The sequence below is a fragment of the Brachyhypopomus gauderio genome, chromosome 7 (assembly GCF_052324685.1).
Source record: "Brachyhypopomus gauderio isolate BG-103 chromosome 7, BGAUD_0.2, whole genome shotgun sequence".
Classification (NCBI taxonomy): domain Eukaryota; kingdom Metazoa; phylum Chordata; class Actinopteri; order Gymnotiformes; family Hypopomidae; genus Brachyhypopomus; species Brachyhypopomus gauderio.
In genome coordinates, this window is record NC_135217.1 from 6,944,442 (window position 1) to 6,967,843 (window position 23,402).

General features: G+C 43.8%; 2 protein-coding genes and 2 long non-coding RNA genes across 5 annotated transcripts in view; 1 reads left to right on the top strand and 3 right to left on the bottom strand.

Moving 5' to 3' along the window:
• Positions 1-4,502, bottom strand: part of arhgef15a (Rho guanine nucleotide exchange factor (GEF) 15) — an 11,340-nt gene extending 6,838 nt beyond the window's left edge. Inside the window, exons 1-5 of the mRNA XM_077011245.1 lie at positions 4,399-4,502; positions 2,428-2,973; positions 1,474-2,253; positions 1,184-1,232; positions 404-462 (exon numbers count right to left, since the gene is read on the bottom strand). Coding sequence (XP_076867360.1) covers positions 404-462; positions 1,184-1,232; positions 1,474-2,253; positions 2,428-2,821 — 1,282 coding nt within the window. The 5' untranslated portion in view covers positions 2,822-2,973; positions 4,399-4,502. The remainder of the gene's footprint in view (positions 1-403; positions 463-1,183; positions 1,233-1,473; positions 2,254-2,427; positions 2,974-4,398) is intronic.
• Positions 4,503-11,573: 7,071 nt separating this feature from the next.
• LOC143518183 (uncharacterized) lies at positions 11,574-14,070 on the top strand. 2 transcript variants are annotated; one of them, XM_077010653.1, is made up of 5 exons: positions 11,574-11,652; positions 11,760-11,906; positions 12,182-12,349; positions 12,503-13,372; positions 13,763-14,070. In XM_077010653.1, the coding sequence occupies exons 3-4, from the start codon at positions 12,218-12,220 to the stop codon at positions 12,986-12,988; spliced, it is 618 nt and encodes a 205-aa protein (XP_076866768.1). In that variant the 5' UTR covers positions 11,574-11,652; positions 11,760-11,906; positions 12,182-12,217; the 3' UTR covers positions 12,989-13,372; positions 13,763-14,070. The 2 variants fall into 2 exon arrangements, with proteins under 2 accessions (XP_076866768.1, XP_076866767.1); XM_077010652.1 differs by having other exon boundaries at positions 11,580-11,652; positions 12,224-12,349.
• Positions 14,071-16,565: 2,495 nt separating this feature from the next.
• The window catches only part of LOC143518640 (uncharacterized), a 34,267-nt gene continuing 27,430 nt past the window's right edge, over positions 16,566-23,402 (bottom strand). Inside the window, exon 6 of the long non-coding RNA XR_013132243.1 lies at positions 16,566-18,587. This is a non-coding gene — a long non-coding RNA (uncharacterized LOC143518640). The remainder of the gene's footprint in view (positions 18,588-23,402) is intronic.
• On the bottom strand, positions 20,041-23,239 carry LOC143518635 (uncharacterized). Its single transcript, XR_013132242.1, has 2 exons — positions 20,929-23,239; positions 20,041-20,480 (listed from the first exon to the last, which is right to left on the bottom strand). It is a non-coding gene; the product is annotated as an uncharacterized LOC143518635 (long non-coding RNA).

Below are 23,402 nucleotides of genomic sequence, written 5' to 3' on the forward strand. Positions count from 1 at the left end.
AAATAGTTAACCATTTAACACTTGATGAGATTTGATTGTTAACTCTCAAAACAAAGTTAAAGTAATACTATTGGATTTAAAAAATAACCTTTGAGTTTTTTTTTTTTTTTTTACTATTTCAGTTTCACTCTCTAGTTAGCTATTAACACTATTAAAATGTTAAAATTTGAATAATATATTCCCATACATTTTTTGTTTTTTTTTTCTCTTGAGGTCCTTCAAAGTTGAACTAAAACATTGTGAACGAAAAATTTTGGGGAGTGAAAATCAACTCTGAAATGTTTAACTCTGAAAATTCAACACTCCAGTTTTTGTTGTACAGTTCGTTCAGCTTGATCAGTTTGACAGTTCGATCAGCTTGATCAGTTTGACAGTTTGATAAGTTTGATCAGTTTGATCTTACCATAATCACTGTTTGGCTCCCAGTCACTGGATATTCTCCTGGGTTTCTGTTGTCCACTCCTAACAGAAATGGGGAGGAGGAGTCAGAAATAGAGACAATGTGGGATGTCATGACAATCTTAGTATGGATGGGAGCATGTAGTACACTCAGTTGTCATGACAATCTCAGTATGGATGGGAGCATGTAGTACACTCAGATGTCATGACAATCTTAGTATGGATGGGAGCATGTAGTACACTCAGATGTCATGACAATCTTAGTATGGATGGGAGCATGTAGTACACTCAGATGTCATGATGATAATCTTAGTATTGATGGGAACATGTAGTACACTCAGATGTCATGATGATCTTAGTATGGATGGGAGCATGTAGTACACTCAGTTGTCATGACAATCTCAGTATGGATGGGAGCATGTAGTACACTCAGATGTCATGATGATCTTAGTATGGATGGGAGCATGTAGTACACTCAGATGTCATGATGATCTTAGTATGGATGGGAGCATGTAGCACACTCAGATGTCATGATGATCTTAGTATGGATGGGAGCATGTAGTACACTCAGTTGTCATGACAATCTCAGTATGGATGGAAGCATGTAGTACACTCAGATGTCATGATGATCTTAGTATGGATGGGAGCAGGTAGTACACTCAGATGTCATGATGATGATCTTAGTATACATGGTAAAATATTACAGTCAGATGTCGTGTGTAGTAACAGCATGTTGCTGTGTTGTGTTATGGCAGTGGGTGAGTTTGGGAAGTGATGATCTTACTGTGTCTGCTCCTCCGTCTCTGATACTTTGCCATCACTTTTCTTTTGCTCTAGAAAATAAAAAATAAATACATATCTGACAGTTGATGTTTGAATGATTGCACCAAATTACAATATACTAGTGCTCAGATAATCCTAGACATATAGCCACATATTAACCATAAGAATACATCTCAAATCATGTATGTACTGTTATTAATACTATAACTCTAACCTGTCACGTATCACAGGCATGTATGTACCATACACCTACGTGCAGATGCTTCATTTTGATGCTTTTGTGCCATTTACCTTTTAATTTTGGCTTTCCTGATGGCGAATCTCCACTTTCCTTGTCATAGCTACTTGGAGATCTCATTGGTGGACGACCTCCCCTTGGTGACAGCATATAGGCCAGAACTGGCTGAGTGCTCCGCCTACCTTTCTGATGGGCACCTGCAGTGGAGCGTGGCCGTGGAGGAAGCTTGGGCCGGGGAGGTGGGACCGGGGCAGTATCTGCACTCTCATTGGTTGGATGGAGGTCTAAATACAGAGGCTCCTCGGACTCTGGGGGCTTTACTGAGGAGGATTCTGAGGAGCTCAGTTTGAAAAATGTCTCCATCAACTCGTATTCCGACTCTTTCTCCTCTTCCTTGTGGGGTCCATGATGAAAGCGAAAACTTTGGCAGTTGACACATTGAGGTATTGTGGGAGATTTTACAGTAGTTGGGTGTTTGGAGGGCAGAGGCTGGCATGCGTTAGCCAGGTGTGTGTTTGCTAGGTGGGTGGTTACTTTATCAGCATGCACTGTTTTGGTACCCCTGCTGTCTGTCCAGTCAGTTTTTCCTTGCGATGAGTTTTTTATTTCATCTTCACTTGTTACTGATCCAGTAATTGAGCGCTTTCTTTCCTTGCACACACTGTGGTTTCCTTCAGTTTGCAGTGGCACCCACACCAGCTTCATGCCAGGCCTGTGGAGGTGGCAGATGCAGTGGCAGTGTTTCTCCTCCAGTGGGCTAGGGGGTGCTGTTGAGCCCTCTTCACACAGCCCTCCTCCTGACACAGAACTGTCCATCTCACTGCCATCAGGATCTGTACATAAAGGGTTAAACCCTTAAATAGTTTTAATTCAACAAACGAGTTTAAGCATTTGCTGTTGATTTGATTTTTTTATCACTATTTACTTCTGATTAGTTTACTTTCATAGCTTTATATTTTATATTTAAAGATGACAAATCATTCGCTGTAAAATAATCACTAGCATACCTGAGCGTCCAGCGTCCGCACTCTCAGGAGCCAGCTCCTTCCTCCACAACTTTCTTTCCTTGTTCCCTTCTTTCTGCTCAATGTCTTTTTTTTCCTCTTTTCTCTGTGTGTGTTCATTTTCTGTGGCTGCTGGACACCTCTGCATTTTATCTTTCGCGGCTACCGACCAGTGAAACGCAGCCTGATTGGTTGACAACATCCGTGCGTTTCGGCTCAGAGCCTCGTCCGTTTCCTCTCTGTTGATGAAGCTGAGAGCCCTCTGCCGGACCGTGCCTGGCTCGATCCTCCTAATGGCCCTGTCTAGCACAGCAGCGCTTGGCCGCTGTGGTGACTGCAGCCGTGGTTTTGGAGGGAGATTTGGTTTCTGAGAGAAATTAGGCTTCAGGGCAGCCATCTTGTATGTTGGTTTCTTCCTCTAAAATCACACTTTGACTGGAAATCTGCAGTCCATAGCAACAAAATCCTGGGGGCTTTCTGTGACAAAAACAGCTCCTCCACCTTCTTGGTTACAAAAGTCCCTTGATTTTGATCTGACTGACTGTGAAGCTGAAAGACACAAGTCAAGGGAGGTTTATATTTGGTGTTTTTAATATATTTTTATCACACATTTAAAATGCTAAATTTGTTACGGTCTATAGACGTATAAAAGCTGCCTATTGGATTATTATTAATGAATTACTGGAAGTTATTAAAAAGTTTTAAACCTGAAGGCAATGAGGTGCTCAGAGATACCCTATAACACAATAAAATACCATATAATACAGTAAAAGCACTTTCAATTCTAAAAGAACAAAGTGTTTTATGTTAGCACTCATTTAAAGACAAAGTTGTGGAACAAGCTGTTGTCTGTCTTTTATGTTCTTATGTAATAATAGTACTGACATTATTATTTTTATCTTCATGTTTATAGAAAATCTAAAATTAAAATCATGATTATAATATAGTACATTAATAAAATAACATTACTTCCTATTAGGAAATACAAAAATGAGAGGCAATAAACTGTGTATAGGTCACTCTGAATAAGAAAAACATTTAGTCTAAATACTATAGAGATGCCATTCCTAAAATACTCCAAAACGCTATTCCAGAGTTCTGAAGCAATACTAGAAAAGCCACTTTCCATTAAATGAGTTGCACAAGCTGTGTCAACTGAGTGAAAGGATCGAAATAGACTTCAGTGCTATAGAGATCAGTTGGTTATGCCAGGACTAGTCAACTTAGGCTTCAAACATTGTAAATGAGATATTTGTAGTCAATTTGTAGAAAATCAATGTAATTTGAAAAGAAATATGCTATGACTTTATTTCCCCAGCAAAGAGGAAACTACAAAATGTTCTGCATCAGAGGGCTTGAATAGTGGAGATTTTACTGCTTAGGTACTTGACCCAGGCTTAATTAATGATGAATTATAATTGGTGATGTTAAACCAGTCATTCATAATCACTATATAAGATGTTACTGGTTTAGGTACACACACACAGTTGATCTACAGACCTCACTATAATCAATGGGAGTGAGCTTCTCAAACTGTTCTTGAGATGCACTCCAATACGAACAGACATGGAATTTGAGGCAATCAGACTCATGAATGAATTGCTCGCAGCTTGTTCCTTAGTCAGGATTTTAAAACTCTCCTATGCTAGGTAGAGTCCAACTAGTATCTCAACACCCTACCCTGTGATGTTGGGTCCCAACCAGTATCTCAACAGCCTACCCTGTGATGTTGGGTCCCAACCAGTATCTTAAAACCCTACCCTGTGATGTTGGGTCCCAACTAGCATCTCAACACCCTACCCTGTGATGTTGGGTACCAACCAGTATCTTAACACCCTACCCTGTGATGTTGGGTCCCAACCAGTATCTCAACAGCCTATTTCATCCAGCATTTTGACACCCTTTTCTGTGAGGTATACTTCGATATTTTGACAGATATAAACAACATAAAGCAATGAGTATTTGTTACAGTACCTCACTGTTGTCAGTGTCAAGGAGAGCGAATGTTTGATGTTGTGTCTGTTCTGTAAGTTAATAATGGTTACTGCTGTCGGTGGTTACTTCTCTTTTTGGATGGCTGGGTTTTCTCTCTCACGTGGTCTGGGAGAGGAAGTATGCACGCTTCACTATGATCAAGGGCGGGGGACACCCAACCATGGAGGGACACGCGACAATATGAGCAGATGTGGAGGGCACACTTCACTCTGAGCAGACGTATCAAAATAATTTGCATCAGCAGCATGGGTGGATTGTTCTCAGGGGCATATGAAGATAAAAAAAAGGTACCTTCTTGAAAATGGATAAAAACTGAACTAAGACACACTGCTGAAGGTGGTGTTGCAGGAAATGTTTTTAGTCAGAGCAGAGAAGGGAGAGAAAGGGACAGGTCAAGAGTCTGTTAGAATCAGGAACTGTGCTGACCACAACACTATGGTTAGAAATTTCCACTCAAAACAAGTTGCTTTAAAAGGGAAACAGTACACCTAACTAAAAGTTTCGGTTCATCATCCTAGCTCAACAACCACTTCTGTTTGATCAGTAAAAAGAATTTCACAATGCTGCTTCAAAATACTTTATTAGAGTTCCTTTGGGCATTGCACAATGCAGAACTGCATACATTATGAAATATTTATAATAAAATCATTTATTTAGGTTAATCTACAAAAGAAAAATTCTAACTCTTAGGAACACATGGACATCTTATTTCCCACCAAACTTCATGGTTGGTAATGAGACCAGAAGATTCCAGCAGACCTTGTGAAGTCTTGCAGATGCCAATCAGAAGCTCACAGTCTCATTCTCCCGCTTCTCTATCAGAACTGCATACTTCCTGTAGCTTTCCATTGTGTTTCTTGTATTCACACTGTATTGCCTTTAGTCTCCAGGAAAACTCCACACACATTTGCTACCTCACTCCCCCTGCAAGCTCAGCCCCAATCCTAACTGCCCTAACTGCCCCGTGTGTCTAACCTCATCTCTATATCCAACCTCACAGTATCCAACTATGAGATCTGTGGTGGAATGTTTCTAGTTCTCATGAAACAATCTGATGTTTGATAGATTTATTTCTGATAATATTGAGATCCACTGTAAGATATATTAAGACATAACTAAGGTACATAAGTGTCTACTGTTATGGATTAATTATTCAACACAAACGTGAGACTTCAGGTACCAGCTCTGCAGAGCTTGTGAGGTTGAGTTATGCCTCATGCCTGAGGTCTTCAACACTGAAGAGGAGCGGGTTAACTGTGGCACCTCTACTCCACTCAGGGTCTTCCTCTCCCTTCCTCTCTCTCTCTCCTCCTTTTCATGGTAGCACACAGCCCCCTCCCCTGGACACTACATAGTTGGAGTCGAGGTCACTGAGCAGTTTGGCCATTTCAGCCCCATATGTTGAGCTCTCTAAACAGTGGTGTCAATTCCAGGTTCAGAAAGTAAAAGTCCTCACCAGGATTTTGCTCAAGCTTGCTAGATTTTCTAATTAGTGCAATCCAGGTAAAATTAGTGGAATCAACACAATCCAGGAAGCCTGAGCAAAATCCTGGCGAGGACTTTTACTTTCTTAACCTGGAATTGACACCTCTGTCTCAATGAGCTCCTTCTGCTACGGAATAGCAATGTTCCCAGATGAGAGAAAGAAAGAGACAAATTAGGATTAAGATACTATAATATCCTTCATTAACTTGAGCTGTGCTACCTACACAATATCATACTATAGGACACTGTACTGCAGACCAAGACCTGAAATATATAACCCATGCTCTTGTGTATAATCCCATTACAGTACTCTGGTGTAATCATATTATAACATTTCACAAAAAAAATCCTGGTGTATTTATTCCCACTACAGGATTCCATAGAGAAATCCCAGGTATATATAAACACAGCAGTCCATAAGGAAAACCTGGATCTCTTCAGCATTCCATAACAGTAATGGAGATTCCCACCAGCCTCCAGCTGATCCCAGCTCAGCTCTTTCAAGACCCTTAATCTTTAATCAGATATACCACTAAATACTAATATGTGATCTGGCTGTGCTAAATGTAATCTACTAAGGTCAGAAGGTCTACAGTAAAGGTTGGTAGATGATGGGAAATGTGGCAATAGAAGTGAAGGAACTCTTGCTTGAGAAATTAAACAGGGTGCATATGCATGTGTGAATGTGATAAGCGTGTATGTATGAGGTGAGATGTGAAAATACGAGAAAGGGTCTTTTCACACCCCGTGTGCCAGTAAACAGGAAGACCAGAGAAGAACAGAAATGTCTGATGGTCTCAGAAGTATAATGCAAGCTCAGGACTCTCTTGCAGATGATTGTACAGTGTGTGAAACAGAGAGACTGTTGGATCCCACAGTCACCTTTAACCTAGCTATTTACCAAATCAGAGCACGGACGTGTTCTTATTTGTGATTGGGGTACATGGGGGGGGGGGGGGGGGGGGGGGGATTTTCTCTCTGACCCCAAGCACAAAGCCCCCTCCCAAGGTTTAAGGTCTCTTTAGATGATCCTGTACTTTCCACAAATGTTCCAGGCAGTGTAGAAGCACACCCTAGTTTCACTAAAACCTGGGGACAGGTTGCCCATGCATGCAGTAGGGGAAGACAAAATACATACAGAGAGAAAGTGAATGGTATATTTCCTTGGGTATCAGTAATTAAGTGTAGAAGGTACTGAATCTATGGGACATGTATCACACACGTTACACTGTGTGTGATGTGTAATCGGTGTGTGTGTGATGTGTGAGTGACTTCAGACTCAGACTTCCCTATATGCAAGATTTCTGCAGTTTCCCATATCAGATTTAAAATTCTGATACTTCATTGCCTATAAACCAAAGCCATAAAACTGGCAGCCCCTGACCAACATTATTACTACTTTACTTGCTGTGAAAATTACACACCGCTCACCTTTCTGCCTTTCAGCCATGACAGAAGGCCCACATCTCCAATACACCTGTATGGATGTATATGTAAATGCTTATGTATACATACATATAACATGAATTTAAATACAGGAGTAAATCATTCTCTTGGACTCCACTAGAAACAGGCTGTTAAAGAACAAGGTTTTGACCCCATGGTGCTTAAACACTGCCTGGTTGCTCCCATGGTGCCAGGCCTACTGACACTGCTGCTGTCTTCCATATATACTAATGACTGTGTTGATCCTTTTGATCAAATAATAATGTTGCTGCAAAGGCATCACTTCAGGTCCCTCCATGTCCATAAATTATTACTGCATTACCATAAAGTGTCACCAAACAGTTCTGAAGCCTGACAGCTGTCCTCTTGACCTCCTGTCTGCGACTCACGAAACTGCCCCTCTTCTGGGTCACCCCTCTTCTGGGTCGCCTGCTCTTTGTCCAGATCTGGCTCTGGGTGTGGATCAGGGTGGGGTTCAGGGTGTGTTTGCTGGGGTGTGCCTGTATCAGATCCTGCATTCACATAAAAATTTCCATGTCAGACTCAGCAAGACTGAAGACAGTAAAGAGAAATGAATCACTATCAGACAAAAAACAAACATACTTTTACAACAAAACACAAAATAAAATCCAAACACACTCACTACTGTATATTCACACAAATACAGACAAGAACACGAACACACACACACACACACACACACACACACACACACACACACACCTGGGTATAACAGCAAGGCCCATGCTTAGATTCTGTGCTTGGTACCACTGCTGAATTTCCTGAATACTGTTCTCATCCCAGCTCTCTCCTTCCTGTTTAAGAGCCAATGACCATGCAGTGTGGGAACACAACAGTGGACAGTGCTGACACACACCCTGCACCACGTCACATCACAACAACCCAGAACAGTGCTGTGCTGGCTTAGAAACTACACACATGTAGGACATGGCTTGTGCACCATCTTTGATCTATGAAAAAAGTGTGAATTTTGAGAGATTTGAAACACACACACACTCACACACACACACATCTTTCTCCCACACATGCGTGTACTGCGAGAGACCAATTCCTGAGTTTTCATCGAGAACAGTAACACTGCACACACACACACACACACACACACACACACTGACAAGTAGGTCTATAAATGTTTACCATATTAACCAGTTAGTAGTAGTTTAAATACAAACATACACTATTAATGGTTTATTTGTGGTACTAAAACATTTGATAATAATGAAGATTTAAAGATGCCTTTAGTGGCATTATACCATCTAGAGAAAATAGAATGAACACTCAATGTTAAAATTAATCCATGTACACTAAGAAGAGACGTGGGATCGATATGAGATATTGTTCCCACAATCTCCTGCTAGTCCTGACTGTGATAAACAGTTCATTCCTTTAGCATGAAATTGAGACATTCTAATGCTAGAAATTTAGTTTCAAGGTAAATGGCAAAGAGTGTTCTAGAGCAGAGGTCACTATGCGGTCCGGATCCGGACCCGAACGCAGTCCTGTCCGGACCCAATCTCATTCCTGATGAACTCTGCAAGTTTCTATTTCCGTGGTCCGCAACCAACGGACCTCGGTCCGGATACGGACCCAAATGCCATCCCATCCGGACCCAGAATAAATTGTTAAAAAATATATATATTTTTTAAACCAGATAACCATATTATAATAACCATATTATTTATTTATGCAATACTCAATGTAACCTCATTAGGATGAGAGCTGTATACTTGTGACGGGCGGGGGTGAGCAACGAAAAGGAAGCGATCACGCCAAGTCTCAGGGAAAAATGATGGTTTAATAGAAAGTGTGCAAACCTAAATCCCGTGCACTATCTCCAAATTAAGGATATAATGACCAGCGGTCAACTGGTACGACGACAAGACATATATAGACAGACAAACGACCATCAGGTGGGAACGGATCACGGGCTCCGCCCACCTGAGGGGCGTACACGACATCACAAAAACAACAACAACAACACAGCCGCTGTGGACAGAGGCGACCGGTAGGGGGCCGCCTCACCGTGACAGACCCCTCGCACCAAGCCGCACTCCCCTCCACTGGGTGTGTGGCACACAGCGGCTGCACAACAACACGAAGGGGCAGGAAGGCAAGGACAGGCAGGGACACACCTCCTGCAGTCCACTAGCTGAAACACAAAACACATAACGTTAGTGAGCTCACCTCCTTGGGCGGGACCCTGGACCGACTGGGCCGTTAACAACACAACCACGCCCCGGTCGGTCACAGGGCCCTCACGCCCTAACCGGCCCTTGGCCGGTGAGCCCCACAGGTGTGAGGACGAGGAGCTATGGCTCCTGTGTCGTCCTTAGCGTATGTGTGTGTGCAGGTTACCTCCCCGAGGCGTGGCTTCTTCCCCTCCTGGACCTACCTCCTCCCAGAGCTGACCCCTGCCTTCTGCTAGGGGTCACCCCAGCCTCCTGGGGGAGCCAACCCCTCCCGGGGTCCCTCATCACAAGGTGGACTCCTCCACCCAACCCAGGAGCGCCAGAGACCGAGGCCCAGAGCACCCCCGACGCGGGCTAGGGAGCAGCCCCAAGGGCCTCCTGGTCACCCCGGGCAGGAGGGAGGATCTCCTCCCTCAGCAGGAGCTTTTCAGACCGGAGCCCCATGGTCCCCAAACATCCAGGGGCCCCAGCCCTCTAGGGAGGGGCTCTTCACGACCGGGCTCCGGTCACCCCACAACACAAGGGGGCTCCTGCCAGATGGAGACGCCCACAAGGTCCAGGAACACCACGACACCGCCAGGGGGAAGCACCTGCACAGAAACAGCGCGCACACACACACACACACACACACACCCCCCCCCCCCCCCCCCCCCAACACAGAACACAAACACGCCTCAGACGCCCTCCGTGCCATACCCAGTGGCACGGGACCACAACCGCCCCCTCCCAAACACACATTTAAGGGGAGGAGCAAGCGTGGAATAACACTTAACAGTAAACACGCTAGGACAAAACATACACACAAAGACTCGACAAACAGAACTTAGTGCGCAGACACTGAACGAACGGGACCGATACGTGCGTGCACTACACAAACGATGGTGACGCGCCGCTCAGAGTCGCAGTCGCTCCCCACATAAAACACACGACACACGGGGAGCGAGGCGACAGTGACGAGCGGCGAGCGCGTCACACACACAAAACACTTAACATATAACAAACGCGCACGCACACGGATCCTCACGTCCGTTACCTGGACACACTAACACCACACAAGAAGAAGAGTATTTCCAGGACGACAGTCCTGTCCCTCGCCGTGCCACTAACACAACACATGGGCACAGCGGATCTCTTCACACAAACAAACAAACAACAAACACGAAGAGTATTTCCAGGACGACAGTCCTGTCCCTCGCCGTGCCCCTAACACAACACATGGGCACGGCGGATCTCTTCAAACAAACACCACGCAGACAAACACTTACCACGAGACATGACCACGAACGAAGGAGAAAGAAAAAGAGACTCGGCGGCTTCCGAATGGTGGCTGGTCATTCTGTGACGGGCGGGGGTGAGCAACGAAAAGGAAGCGATCACGCAAAGTCTCAGGGAAAAATGATGGTTTAATAGAAAGTGTGCAAACCTAAATCCCGTGCACTATCTCCAAATTAAGGATATAATGACCAGCGGTCAACTGGTACGACGACAAGACATATATAGACAGACAAACGACCATCAGGTGGGAACGGATCACGGGCTCCGCCCACCTGAGGGGCGTACACGACATCACAAAAACAACAACACAGCCGCTGTGGACGGAGGCGACCGGTAGGGGGCCGCCTCACCGTGACAATACTACTATATATATTACATGTTTCCCTATTTTTGTGAAGCAAACACTTGAGCGAACATATTTCAAGCAACAATATAATTGATCTCTTTCAGCAAAGGTGTAGTTTCATATGAAATATGAAAGTATTTTGAAAATATGCCTTCATATTTTCAGGTTTAGGAACATATTTATTTATTTATGCAATATTCTAAGTCAATATAACCTCATTAGGATGAGAGCTGAGATTGTTCTGAACATTTTGATATGGGATATGTGGGTAAAATGCTGATCTCTGCTCTCAACATTCTATATGGCTTGATTGTTTCAGATCTGTTCTAGAATGTTTACCAACATTCCATGAAATAGTAGTCATGGCAACCAAGTGTAAACTAAAGATCATTCTCAATTTGGAGTAAGATAACGCATGTGCATTCAAAACCTTTCTACACAAACATTGCTTTAAAACTGTCTACAGAAATGGTAATTACTTCAATTTACATTGTTAAGTGCGACAGCATAAGAAGTGTAAGAAATGTTTATAGATTTGTGGCAAATTAAGACAAAATATGATATTTAATGTGTTTCAGAGCAATAGGAAACGTAGTTCTACTGGTCCATATGGCTTACGAAAGAACACAGTACCTTCAAAACGACTAAGGGACTCTTTGGTGGAGGGAGCTTCATCATCTACGAGTAAAGGGTCCAAGTCTAAAGCTGCAGTTTTCTCGATACAGGTGCTCACCTTTTACTATTTAGAAATATTTATCTATATAGTCTTGGACTTTTATTGTGCTGGCAGCATGAACATGTACAGCACTACAATGTTCAACAGGAAATGAGAAATACAGTCCAACAAATATGGGCTTTAAATTATTTTTCTACGTATAAGACACCAGGATCAACTTATGAAGGACTTCACTAATGGGCTAACCATACTTAACCACATTTTGCTTGTAGCTGACAATTAATTTTGAACTTTTCCTGAAAATTCCATTGCGTTATTCATTAGTTTTAAGCTCGAAGCCTCTTTTACCTTTATTGTTGGATGCAGAGTGATGCTCAGAAGCAGGAGGGAGAAGACTATGGCAGTTCCATAAACACTCATTGGACTGAAGAATCCAGGAACACTGAAGACGTTTTCTTCCCTCATTTATCAGACTCCTCCTTTAAAGCTGAGGTAAATTCAGATCTAAGAGGACATTTCTCTGTAGAAACATTGAAATGGTCATAAAGCCTGAACTGTAGTAGCAGGTTAGAAATATGCCATTTAGTGATTTAGCAGTGAATGATTGGTGAACATTGAACTCTCTTGTTGTGCTTCTTGATTTAGAAAGCAGAAATTAGTAAGAGGGAGGCTGAACTGCAGGAGAGTCTGAGGAAACACACAGAGTTTGTGGAGGAGTGGTACATTAAGAACGCCGCTGTTCTTCCAGACCTCCGTCCACACACCACAGCTGCTGCCTCAAAGCCAGACATGAGCTCCATCGCGGGACAGCAGAGCAGGGACGAGCCCCTGATTATCCATGGCCACAATGTGCAGGAGTACAATCACCACTGTGTGGTGGAGCGGATGCTCAGGGGTCCTACCGGACAGCCCCGGCCTTACAGCTTGGAGCTGGGCGCTAAGATCAAGCAGCGTCTGTGGGAGGAGCTCTGCTGTCCCACGCTGTGTGAGGAAGTGCAGCCTGACGGACGCGTCTGTGTTACCCAGACCTTCTGCAGACCCACTCTGAAACGCTTTGCACCCAGAGTTCAAGTGGACATCAGTGGAGAACCCCTGCCTGAACAGCCTAGGAAGAAAAGGCCAAGACACTGAAATGATTTTTAATACTTACATTATTATTTCTTTTAAGGTTTGCCCTGCCCCTTTCGGTTTGTTCGTTGTTGCTTTGGTTTCTCCACTCCCCATTTTGCCTTTCCACACCTTCTTTCATTGGTTTGGCATCTTCCCTGTTTTATAATGTAAACAATACTAAAAATAAACAGAGTAGGTGTGTCCAAACGTTTGACTGGTATGTATGTATGCATATGCTTGTATGTTTGTAGAGGTATTCATTGTTGGAGTGACATACACATGTACACAGGGTTTCCAGAAAACCGGACATTTCAGACGCAGGAACAACAAACTGCATCTATAGTTGCAGGAGGCCACACGAGTTTCAGCTGCAAGCTGGCAGAGTGCGTGATGGATGGCTTCTTGGTAAGCATCAAATTTAAAGTATTTATATAAAAGCATTTGACAGTTCCAGCTTAGAATGATTAATTTAAAACATGGGTAATTGTTAAATTACTTAGGAAACAGCAGCTAGGCTCTCAAGACGTGGCTGATGATCCACAGACTGACCGGGAGTGGAGATACATTTCTCTTCATTCTCGCACCTGGTCAGTCGTGGAGACGGCGATTGGTTCTGTGGTTCAGTCTTTTGGCTAGTTTAGCTACGATTCTATGTGTATAGTAGTCTGCTCGTTTGGTTGTACGGTTTCATGTTCTTTGCATGTCATTGTGTGGTTTTCTGTTTAGTTCCCGTAAGTATCTAGTTTGTCTTATTTAGTTTGTCCTCATGCCTCATCGTTCTCGTGTTGATCGTAGGCCATATCAGGAGGACAACCAGAACAAAACAAATACACAGGCATAACTAACACAGAATGATACGAAACGAGGCAGGGTAACACAGAACAGAGTAAACCCACGGAGAATGCAAATACCAGGGTAACGATCACGAAGAACACCAAACCACAAAATAACCGACAACGGGCTAGGGAAACACAGGGATATAAATACATGGAACTAAACTAGACACAGATGAAGACAATGAGGACACGAGCGTGGTAGACGGGGAGGAACCATGGAGACAGACACGCAGCGAACAACACAGACACGAGGAGCAGGGAAACTGGAGTGAGAGCTAGAGAGGGAGGCGTAGCCCTACGTGACAATCTCCCTTGCCCACATAGTGAGATGTAAAATAAAGAATCATGATATAAAAGATTGTGGTAGAATGTCACAATATATGAAACATTTATTACTTTTTAAATAAAATACCTTAACCTGTTTCTTCTGGTTCTGCCACTGTGTCTGTACCGGACTCTGACCTGTTACAACTCTCATTCAGGTTCATCATTGTCATCACGGCCCACTAGCTCCTCCTCACTCTGTTCTTGTGGAAGAGCAACTCTGTCCTTCACCTTCCCTCTAACATAAAACATGCTGGCTTTCATCATTTCAGAGGATGAAAACCTCAAATGTAAACTGGCTGTACAGCCAAAATGCAGTCTACAATTCCTATTCTTTCCAGTGGTGAAATTTATAATTTATTAAATTTATAATTAAGGTAATGTTCCAGTTTAAAAAAATTAGGGTTAGGATTAGGCTTAGAATAACAAAATGTAAGTGTTTTTTTTTTACATTTTAAATGTAATAAAAGTTTGTAAACATAGTTTTGAATTATTTTTAGTACTTACTACAACATCCTTTTCCAGTTATGACATCTTTCAAGTGTGAAACATAGCTTGACACAAGTGTCTTGCAATGACCTATGGGTATCTTGGCCCATTCCTCATGGGCAAAAGCCTCCAGTTCAGTCACATTCTTAGGCTTGCACGCTGCAACTGCCTTCTTTAGGTCCCACCAGAGGTTCTCAATTGGATTTAAGTCTGGTGATTGCGATGGCCACTCTAGAATGTTCCAGCCTCTCATCTTCAACCATGCTCTAGTGGACTTGGATGTGTGGTTCGGATCATTGTCCTGTTGGAAGGTCCAACGTCTACCAAGCCGCAGGTTTGTGACTGATTCCATCACATTTTCCTCCAAGATCTCCTGGTACTGAAGGGAATTCATGGTACCATGCACACGTTGAAGCTTTCCTGTGCCATTAGAAGCAAAACAGCCCCAAAGCATAATTGACCCGCTGGTGATGGTACTAATAATCCAGATGATTGGTTGTTGATGGCGATCATTATTATCTGTCCTGATGCACAAACTGCAGTAGTCCTCTTGTGCTGGGAGCCTGGGTGAAGTTCAGGTTGCACAGCTGCCCGTGGTCTCTACTCCAGGAAGAAGCACAGGAGACCTACATGATGGACAGAAGGAGAGACAGAAAAGCAGAATAAAGACTAAACAAAGCTTTATGTTTTCATGATGTGTTAGGGAGATGTGAACCGACGGAGACACTCTCAAACATCACGGACACCCCCCTTTGCTGTGTCGTTGACGTTTTGAACCTTAGTGATGAGCAAGAATAGTCAGAAGCATTTGGGTAAGATATCAAAGTAAAATAAAATTTATTAAAGATGGATCAATCCAGAAATCTCTGTTACAGAGTACACTGTATTGTTGCCTATTATTGGTCTCAATAACATCCCTCAGTGTTCAGAAGTAGTCTGCTGACAAAGAGGGTATTAGTAGTTTCTTTGTGTGATTTTGAATAAGTGAATGTTGCATGTAGAAAGATGCTCCTCTATAAAACTGAAGTAGCAGGGGAATCTTAACAGGTCTTTAATGTTTTGGTGCATCTGTTCCTACATCATTACATCATCATCATGTCAGAGCTTCAGGATCACTCCTGAAATATGCAAATAAGAAGACGTCGGTTATTTCTCAAAATGGACTGAAGCTCTTCCTGTGTGAGTGAAGAACCTTGGCAGTTTTCTCATATGTGGTGATGGCATGTAGAAGTGACATCCATGTAAATAGGAGGGTTTAAGCCCTCCCTCCTGCTGCTTGGACAAGAACCAATTATTTCAGTGTTTGCAGTGTTGAGGACAGAGAATAGGGAGCTGTAAATCTCTACTGGTGATGATGGATAAAAATTAAGGTTATATCATCTGAAATAAATATGCTGATTTCAGGTATAAAATCAATTCTGGTTTGAATCTGTGGGCATCTGAAATGCTGTTCCAACTATTGCCAATGGATGGGGGTGTGGAGAAAAACGATTCTTAATGAATCATCTCCTACGATTGGACGACAGAAACAGACAGGAGTAGTCCTGAACTGAACTGAGCAGATGTGTAGCCTGTCTTGTTAAGTGTGGATGTAGGTGCTTACATGTGTATCCTGACTTGGACCTGGCATGGAGTTGGGTTTGTGTTTTGCAAGTCTCAAGTAAGTCCAAGTCTTTATACCTCAAGTCCCGAGTCAAGTCTCAAGCAAAGACACTCAAGTCAAGTCAAGTCTCGAGTCAAGACAGGCAACAGTCAAGTCAAGTCCCAAGTCTGAAACTTGGAATTTCAAGTCCTTTCGAGTCTTTTTTTTTTTTACCAATGTTGCAGGTATATTTTAAATGTAAATAATAGACATTATCTTTTTAAAATCTGTATTCTCCTCAAATCTTAATAAAACATGTGCAACTGAAAACACGAAGTATAAAAAAAAATTAAAATTACACCTCTTTATTGCACAGTTCAATTTGTTAAACTTAGCTGCAAAAATATTCATACTTTAAACTACAATTTTCCAGAAATAAATATTATGTGAAAAAGTCATAAGTAGAACTCCATGTTCAAATAAAAAGTGCTGATATTTTCACAGTACAATACAAAGAACCATAACAGCATTTTCCCTCTCTTCTCTTATCTGGTTTCTTGGAGAACATGTGTGAGTGACACAAGACAAACAAATATAAGAACTGAACAATTAACAGGAATCTGCAACTTTAGACATTTCAGTAAACTATTCTGCATTGCATTTGCTGGCCAAAAGTCTGTATGTCATTTGTGCACGATGAATGATGTCCCCATAGCGGAAAACTCGCTCCACTTTTGTCAATATATTTTTTTCTCGACGTAGATGTCTTCAAATACACAATCCATGCTGAGATAGAACTGGATATTATGATGGTGACAGAGAGAGGCTCTCTTCCCCGAGTTCAGATACAGAACCCAGGGTTGCCAACTCTCACGCATTGAGCGTGAGACACACGCATTTGACCGTCTTCACACGCTCTCACGCCACACATCCGATTTCTCACGCCGGAAAAAAATCTAGTTTATTTACCTCTGATCCACATCTATGATTCAATGAGTTACTAGTTCGCTCTGGCACCAACCACTGGCGATCGATCGATCGCGATATAATACTTAATTTGTGTCCATTTTACACCCCGCCCGGTAAAAATTTACGTTCGCCAACCCCCCATTTGATTGGTTGTGCTGCAGCTCATGCACACACACACACGTACAGAGTGTGGAAAAGCAGAGGACTGGTCTGCGTCAGAAGGACGGAAATGAAATTAATGGGGCGCACTTTATAAATATTAATATGCGTTTTAAAATTTAGATTTGGGGTAAAAAAAAATCAAGTCTTTGCAAGTAAACAGGTTCAAGTCCAATTCAAGTCCCAAGTTATTGGTGTAAAAGTCCAAGTCAAGTCTAAGTCTCTGAATATTTTTTCAAGTCAAGTCAAAAGTCTTAATATTAATGACTCGAGTCTGACTCGAGTCCAAGTCATGTGACTCGAGTCCCCACCTCTGCCATCTTCCATTGGACCACGTTCTTCTCTCCAGCCCCACTGGAGACAACAGCAAAACAGGAGCAGCTGGAATTCAGCCAGTTCTCTATGTGTTTTAGTAAATGTACCTCAGTTAGAAGGTGAGCTACTACCTTTGCATGTAGAAGAGCAGGTAGGCTGTTCTTGCCCTGCGCTTAAAGATGGCTGGCTCATTCATTTTTGAAACCTTTGAATCATTGAATGTTAACCAGTTCTCTCCTTTCTCATCAGCTACGTCACTGATGTAGTGCCCTGTCAGGGTAGCAAGATGTCATTGGTCACTTTAGTTTCTACTGCATGTTTGTGGATAATGTCAGACTGCTCACCACTCAAAATTTGCCACAGGGCAGATGTAAGCGAAGGAGGAAACCCTGAGTGTCTCTCCCTCCTCCTTCAGCTGAAGCAAACACATCATCAGGAACTCATGAGCATCCTGTGGAAGACACATCAGAAGGGCAATGCTCCTGGACTTCAGCAGCAGCAGAGTGAGAAAACAAAGAAGGTTGTGTGCAGTTCCTGCAGGCTACTACATGTGGTTCTGATGTGTTCTGAATGGCTCAGAGGGTTGTTTAGCTGAACCTGTTCGTAGTCCTCTCCAAACGCTGGGCATCTGACTGAAATACAGGCATTCAGGGCTCTCAGGAGCTTCTTCTTCTGTGAAGAGCTACGACTAGTGAGCCTGCCTTGCTGCAAATCTGCAAAACATCTACGCAAGGTAACAGGGAGACCAAAGTGGTTTATTTCTCTCAGCATCACAACACCTCCCTAAGCCATCATATTTGAACAGTTCATTTAGACAAGTGAATCCTCTGTTCCTGATTGGCTACCTGATCATCTGGCAGCTGGATGGATCCGTCCAGCTGGAGCACTGAGCTCTGATGGGGCTCCAGAAGCAGGAGAGATTCAGTAGACACTGCAGAGTGGAGTTCTGGAGGCGGGAGGGGGAACTGCAGGTGTTCTCAATACACACCTTGACTAGCTAGCCAGGTATTTAAAAATGAAATGAAATGTGCAATGTGAAATGAGCACACATTTCATTTCATTTTACCTGGCTAGCAGAGGAGTCAATTCCAGGTTCAGAAAGTAAAAGTCCTCAACAGGATTTTGCTCAGGCTTCCTGGATTGTGTTGATTCCACTAATTTTACCTGGATTGCACTAATTAGAAAATCTAACAAGCTTGAGCAAAATCCTGGTGAGGACTTTTACTTTCGGAACCTGGAATTGACTCTGCTGGCTAGCGAGTCAACATGTGTATGAACACCTGCAATTCTCCTTCCCTTAATAGTTTTAGTAAACAATTCAGTAATGTGTAGTGTCTCCACCAAATTTCTCATGGATTTTCGTGACTGGATATGGTGACGGATTAAATCTGGTGGCTTGAAGAATCCCGTTCACCACTGTTAACGACACACTAATATAATTTACCCAGCTATAGTTTATGTATTATGCATTGATGTGCATTTATAGCACACTTGTAATATAGTAATATAATTTTCCCAGCTACATTTTATTGTCACGTAGGGCTACTCCCCCCTCTCCTAGCTGTCACTCCGGTGTCCTGCTCTTCGTGTCTGTGTTGTTCCTTGCTTGTTAATCCCGCCTTGCTTGTCTGTTACCATAGTTTCCCTCTGTCTGCCATGCCCATGTTGTCATTGTCTTCACCTGTGTCTAGTCTAGTTCTGTGTATTTATATTCCTGTGTCTCCCTAGCCCGTTTTCGGTTGTTCTGTTCATTTGCTCCATCGGTATTTGCCAATGTGCTCCGCGATCCTTGTTATTTGATTTCGTGAGTATTGTTCCTGTTCCATTGTTCATTCCTTTTAGTGTTCTCCCCATTGCCCTGTTCGTTCTCTTTGTGTGTCTGATTATGCCGATCAACTTGTCAAACCTGGATGGCTCACCTGTTACGACCCCTGCCTGTTGTTACGACTATGATTATGGAATTCCTTCTAATAAATCTCGCTCTCCTCAGCGTTTGTCTGCCTCCTAGCTGAGGAGGTGCCTGCGTTACATTTGTACTTATGTTTTATTTTATGTTGTGCATTTGTAGCACACTTGTACTATTTAAAAGCTAGTCATTTAAATTGTTTATTAAAAAAAATGAAAATTTCCACCAGGGAAATTTTAGTAAGCACCAATGCAAACTGTCTATAAGAAATTATTTCTACTTTCTTTTGTTTCCCCTCTCTTGAAGCTACATTTTATTTATTTGTAATAATTTACGCTATGTGTTTCCAGTGTAATATTCCTCTCTCACTATAGTTTACTAAATTCAGGTATCGCATGGTTAGTGTTGCTAGCTGGGAAAATAGTGAATCACTCAAATATCATAATTGGATACATTCAACCTAAAACATAATTAGCCTATAACTCACTAATGATTAAGTCAAGTCAAGTTTATTTGTATAGTGCTTTTCACAATCTTTACAAGATTAACAATCTTATGGGTCCAAATCCCTAATGAGCAAGCCAATGGCGACAGTGGCGAGGAAAAACTCCCTATGATGGTGGGGAATAGGAAGAAACCTCGGGAGGTCCAAGACTCAAAAGGGAACCCATCCTCCATTGAGCGGCCCGTTAGCACAAGTCCGTGGTGCGCAGGGTGGTTCTACAGTTCTACAGTAGTAGTCACAGTTCTCGTTCCCCGGCCGAGTAATCACAGTCCCTTCAGTGTAGATGGTGAGCCTCTGATAGGAACTAGCATCCGCACGACCTCTTGTGGCAATGGCACGTCCAACCCTGGCATCAGTACATCCACCGGCAGGTGCTTGTATCTGGATAGGTGCGTGTATCCAGCAGGGACCAGTCCCCTTCGGGTGGCCTGGTTAAATACATAAATCACACAAAAACACAAAATCAAATTATACAGACTAATACACAAGTCACACACGAACCACACAATCAGACTAAGCATACTGATGATTACATGAGTAACACCAAAGGTAAAATACAAGACAGTATGACTCCTTTGCAATTAAAACACAATCACATTACTGATAAATATTTATAAAACAATAATACATATTTCACTAACAATTTACAAAAACATTTACATTTACGGCATTTAGCAGATGATCTTATCCAGAGCGACTTACAAAGTGCTTTGCATTCAATCACAGAATTCATCCTAGGAAATAGTACGAATAGGCCAGAATTCAAGATACCATTGAGTCAGACTACTACTAAACTACAGGAGTCAATGTCATTACCTAGTGTTTTTGCAAGTTAGACATTTGCCAAGAAGCACAAATAACCACAGACAGACATACCATTTAAAGAACCACGGCAAGTGGTATCAGCTGAGTTAGTGCTCTGGTAAGAACTCAACAAACAGGTGGGTCTTCAGTCTACGCTTGAAGATAGCAATAGACTCTGCAGTCCTAGCAGCTAATGGAAGATCGTTCCACCATCTTGGAGCCAGGATGGAGAATAGTTTGGAGCTTTGTCTTCCATGAGACTTTAAGCATGGAGTTTCAAGTCGAGGCAAGCTTGAGTTTCTGAGTGTTCGCTGTACGGATTGGCTTTTGACCATGGACATCATGTAGGGAGCGTCCAGTCCATTTTTGGCTTTGTAAGCAAGCATCAATGTTTTATATCTGATGCGTGCCGCTAGGGGCCCACTGGTAGGGGGCCGCCTCACCGTGACAGACCCCCCCACCAAGCCGCACTCCCCTCCACTGGGTGTGTGGCACACAGCGGCTGCACAACAACACGAAGGGGCAGGAAGGCAAGGACAGGCAGGGACACACCTCCTGCAGTCCACGAGCTGAAACACAAAACACATAACGTTAGTCAGCTCACCTCCCTGGGCGGGACCCTGGACCGACTGGGCCGTTAACAACACAACCACGCCCCGGTCGGTCACAGGGCCCTCGCGCCCTAACCGGCCCTTGGCCGGTGAGCCCCACAGGTGTGAGGACGAGGAGCTATGGTTCCTGTGTCGTCCTTAGCGTATGTGTGTGTGCAGGTTACCTCCCCGAGGCGTGGCTTCTTCACCTCCTGGACCTACCTCCTCCCAGAGCTGACCCCTGCCTTCTGCTAGGGGTCACCCCAGCCTCCTGGGGGAGCCAACCCCTCCCGGGGTCCCTCATCACAAGGTGGACTCCTCCACCCAACCCAGGAGCGCCAGAGACCGAGGCCCAGAGCACCCCCGACGCGGGCTAGGGAGCAGCCCCAAGGGCCTCCTGGTCACCCCGGGCAGGAGGGAGGATCTCCTCCCTCAGCAGGAGCTTTTCAGACCGGAGCCCCATGGTCCCCAAACATCCGGGGGCCCCAGCCCTCTAGGGAGGGGCTCTTCATGACCGGGCTCCGGTCACCCCACAACACAAGGGGGCTCCTGCCAGGTGGAGACCCCCACAAGGTCCAGGAACACCACGACACCGCCAGGGGGAAGCACCTGCACAGAAACAGCGCACACACACACACACACACCCCCCAACACCAACATAGAACACAAACGCGCCTCAGACGCCCTCCGTACCATACCCAGTGGCACGGGACCACAACCGCCCCCTCCCAAACACACATTTAAGGGGAGGAGCAAGCGTGGAATTACACTTAACAGTAAACAACACGCTAGGACAAAACATACACACAAAGACTCGACAAACAGAACTTAGTGCGCAGACACTGAACGAACGGGACCGATACGTGCGTGCACTACACAAACGATGGTGACGCGCCGCTCAGAGTTGCAGTCGCTCCCCACATAAAACACACGACACACGGGGAGCGAGGCGACAGTGACGAGCGGCGAGCGCGTCGCACACACAAAACACTTAACATATAACAAACGCGCACGCACACGGATCCTCACGTCCGTTACCTGGACACACTAACACCACACAAGAAGAAGAGTATTTCCAGGACGACAGTCCTATCCCTCGCCGTGCCACTAACACAACACATGGGCACAGCGGATCTCTTCACACAAACAAACAAACAACAAACATGAAGAGTATTTCCAGGACGACAGTCCTATCCCTCGCCGTGCCACTAACACAACACATGGGCACGGCGGATCTCTTCAAACAAACACCACGCAGACAAACACTTACCACGAGACATGACCACGAACGAAGGAGAAAGAAAAAGAGACTCGGCGGCTTCCGAAGGGTGGCTGGTCATTCTGTGACGGGCGGGGGTGAGCAACGAAAAGGAAGCGATCACGCCAAGTCTCAGGGAAAAATGATGGTTTAATAGAAAGTGTGCAAACCTAAATCCCGTGCACTATCTCCAAATTAAGGATATAATGACCAGCGGTCAACTGGTACGACGACAAGACATATATAGACAGACAAACGACCATCAGGTGGGAACGGATCACGGGCTCCGCCCACCTGAGGGGCGTACACGACATCACAAAACAACAACAACACAGCCGCTGTGGACGGAGGCGACCGGTAGGGGGCCGCCTCACCGTGACAATACTACTATATATATTACATGTTTCCCTATTTTTGTGAAGCAAACACTTGAGCGAACATATTTCAAGCAACAATATAATTGATCTCTTTCAGCAAAGGTGTAGTTTCATATGAAATATGAAAGTATTTTGAAAATATGCCTTCATATTTTCAGGTTTAGGAACATATTATTTATTTATGCAATATTCTAAGTCAATATAACCTCATTAGGATGAGAGCTGAGATTGTTCTGAACATTTTGATATGGGATATGTGGGTAAAATGCTGATCTCTGCTCTCAACATTCTATATGGCTTGATTGTTTCAGATCTGTTCTA

Coding starts and splice junctions, on each gene's coding strand:
- LOC143518183 (XM_077010652.1), top strand. Junction 11,907..12,223: donor CTGCAGTTTTCTCGATACAG/GTGCTCACCTTT, acceptor TGTTGGATGCAG/AGTGATGCTCAGAAGCAGGA. Junction 12,350..12,502: donor ACTCCTCCTTTAAAGCTGAG/GTAAATTCAGAT, acceptor TTCTTGATTTAG/AAAGCAGAAATTAGTAAGAG.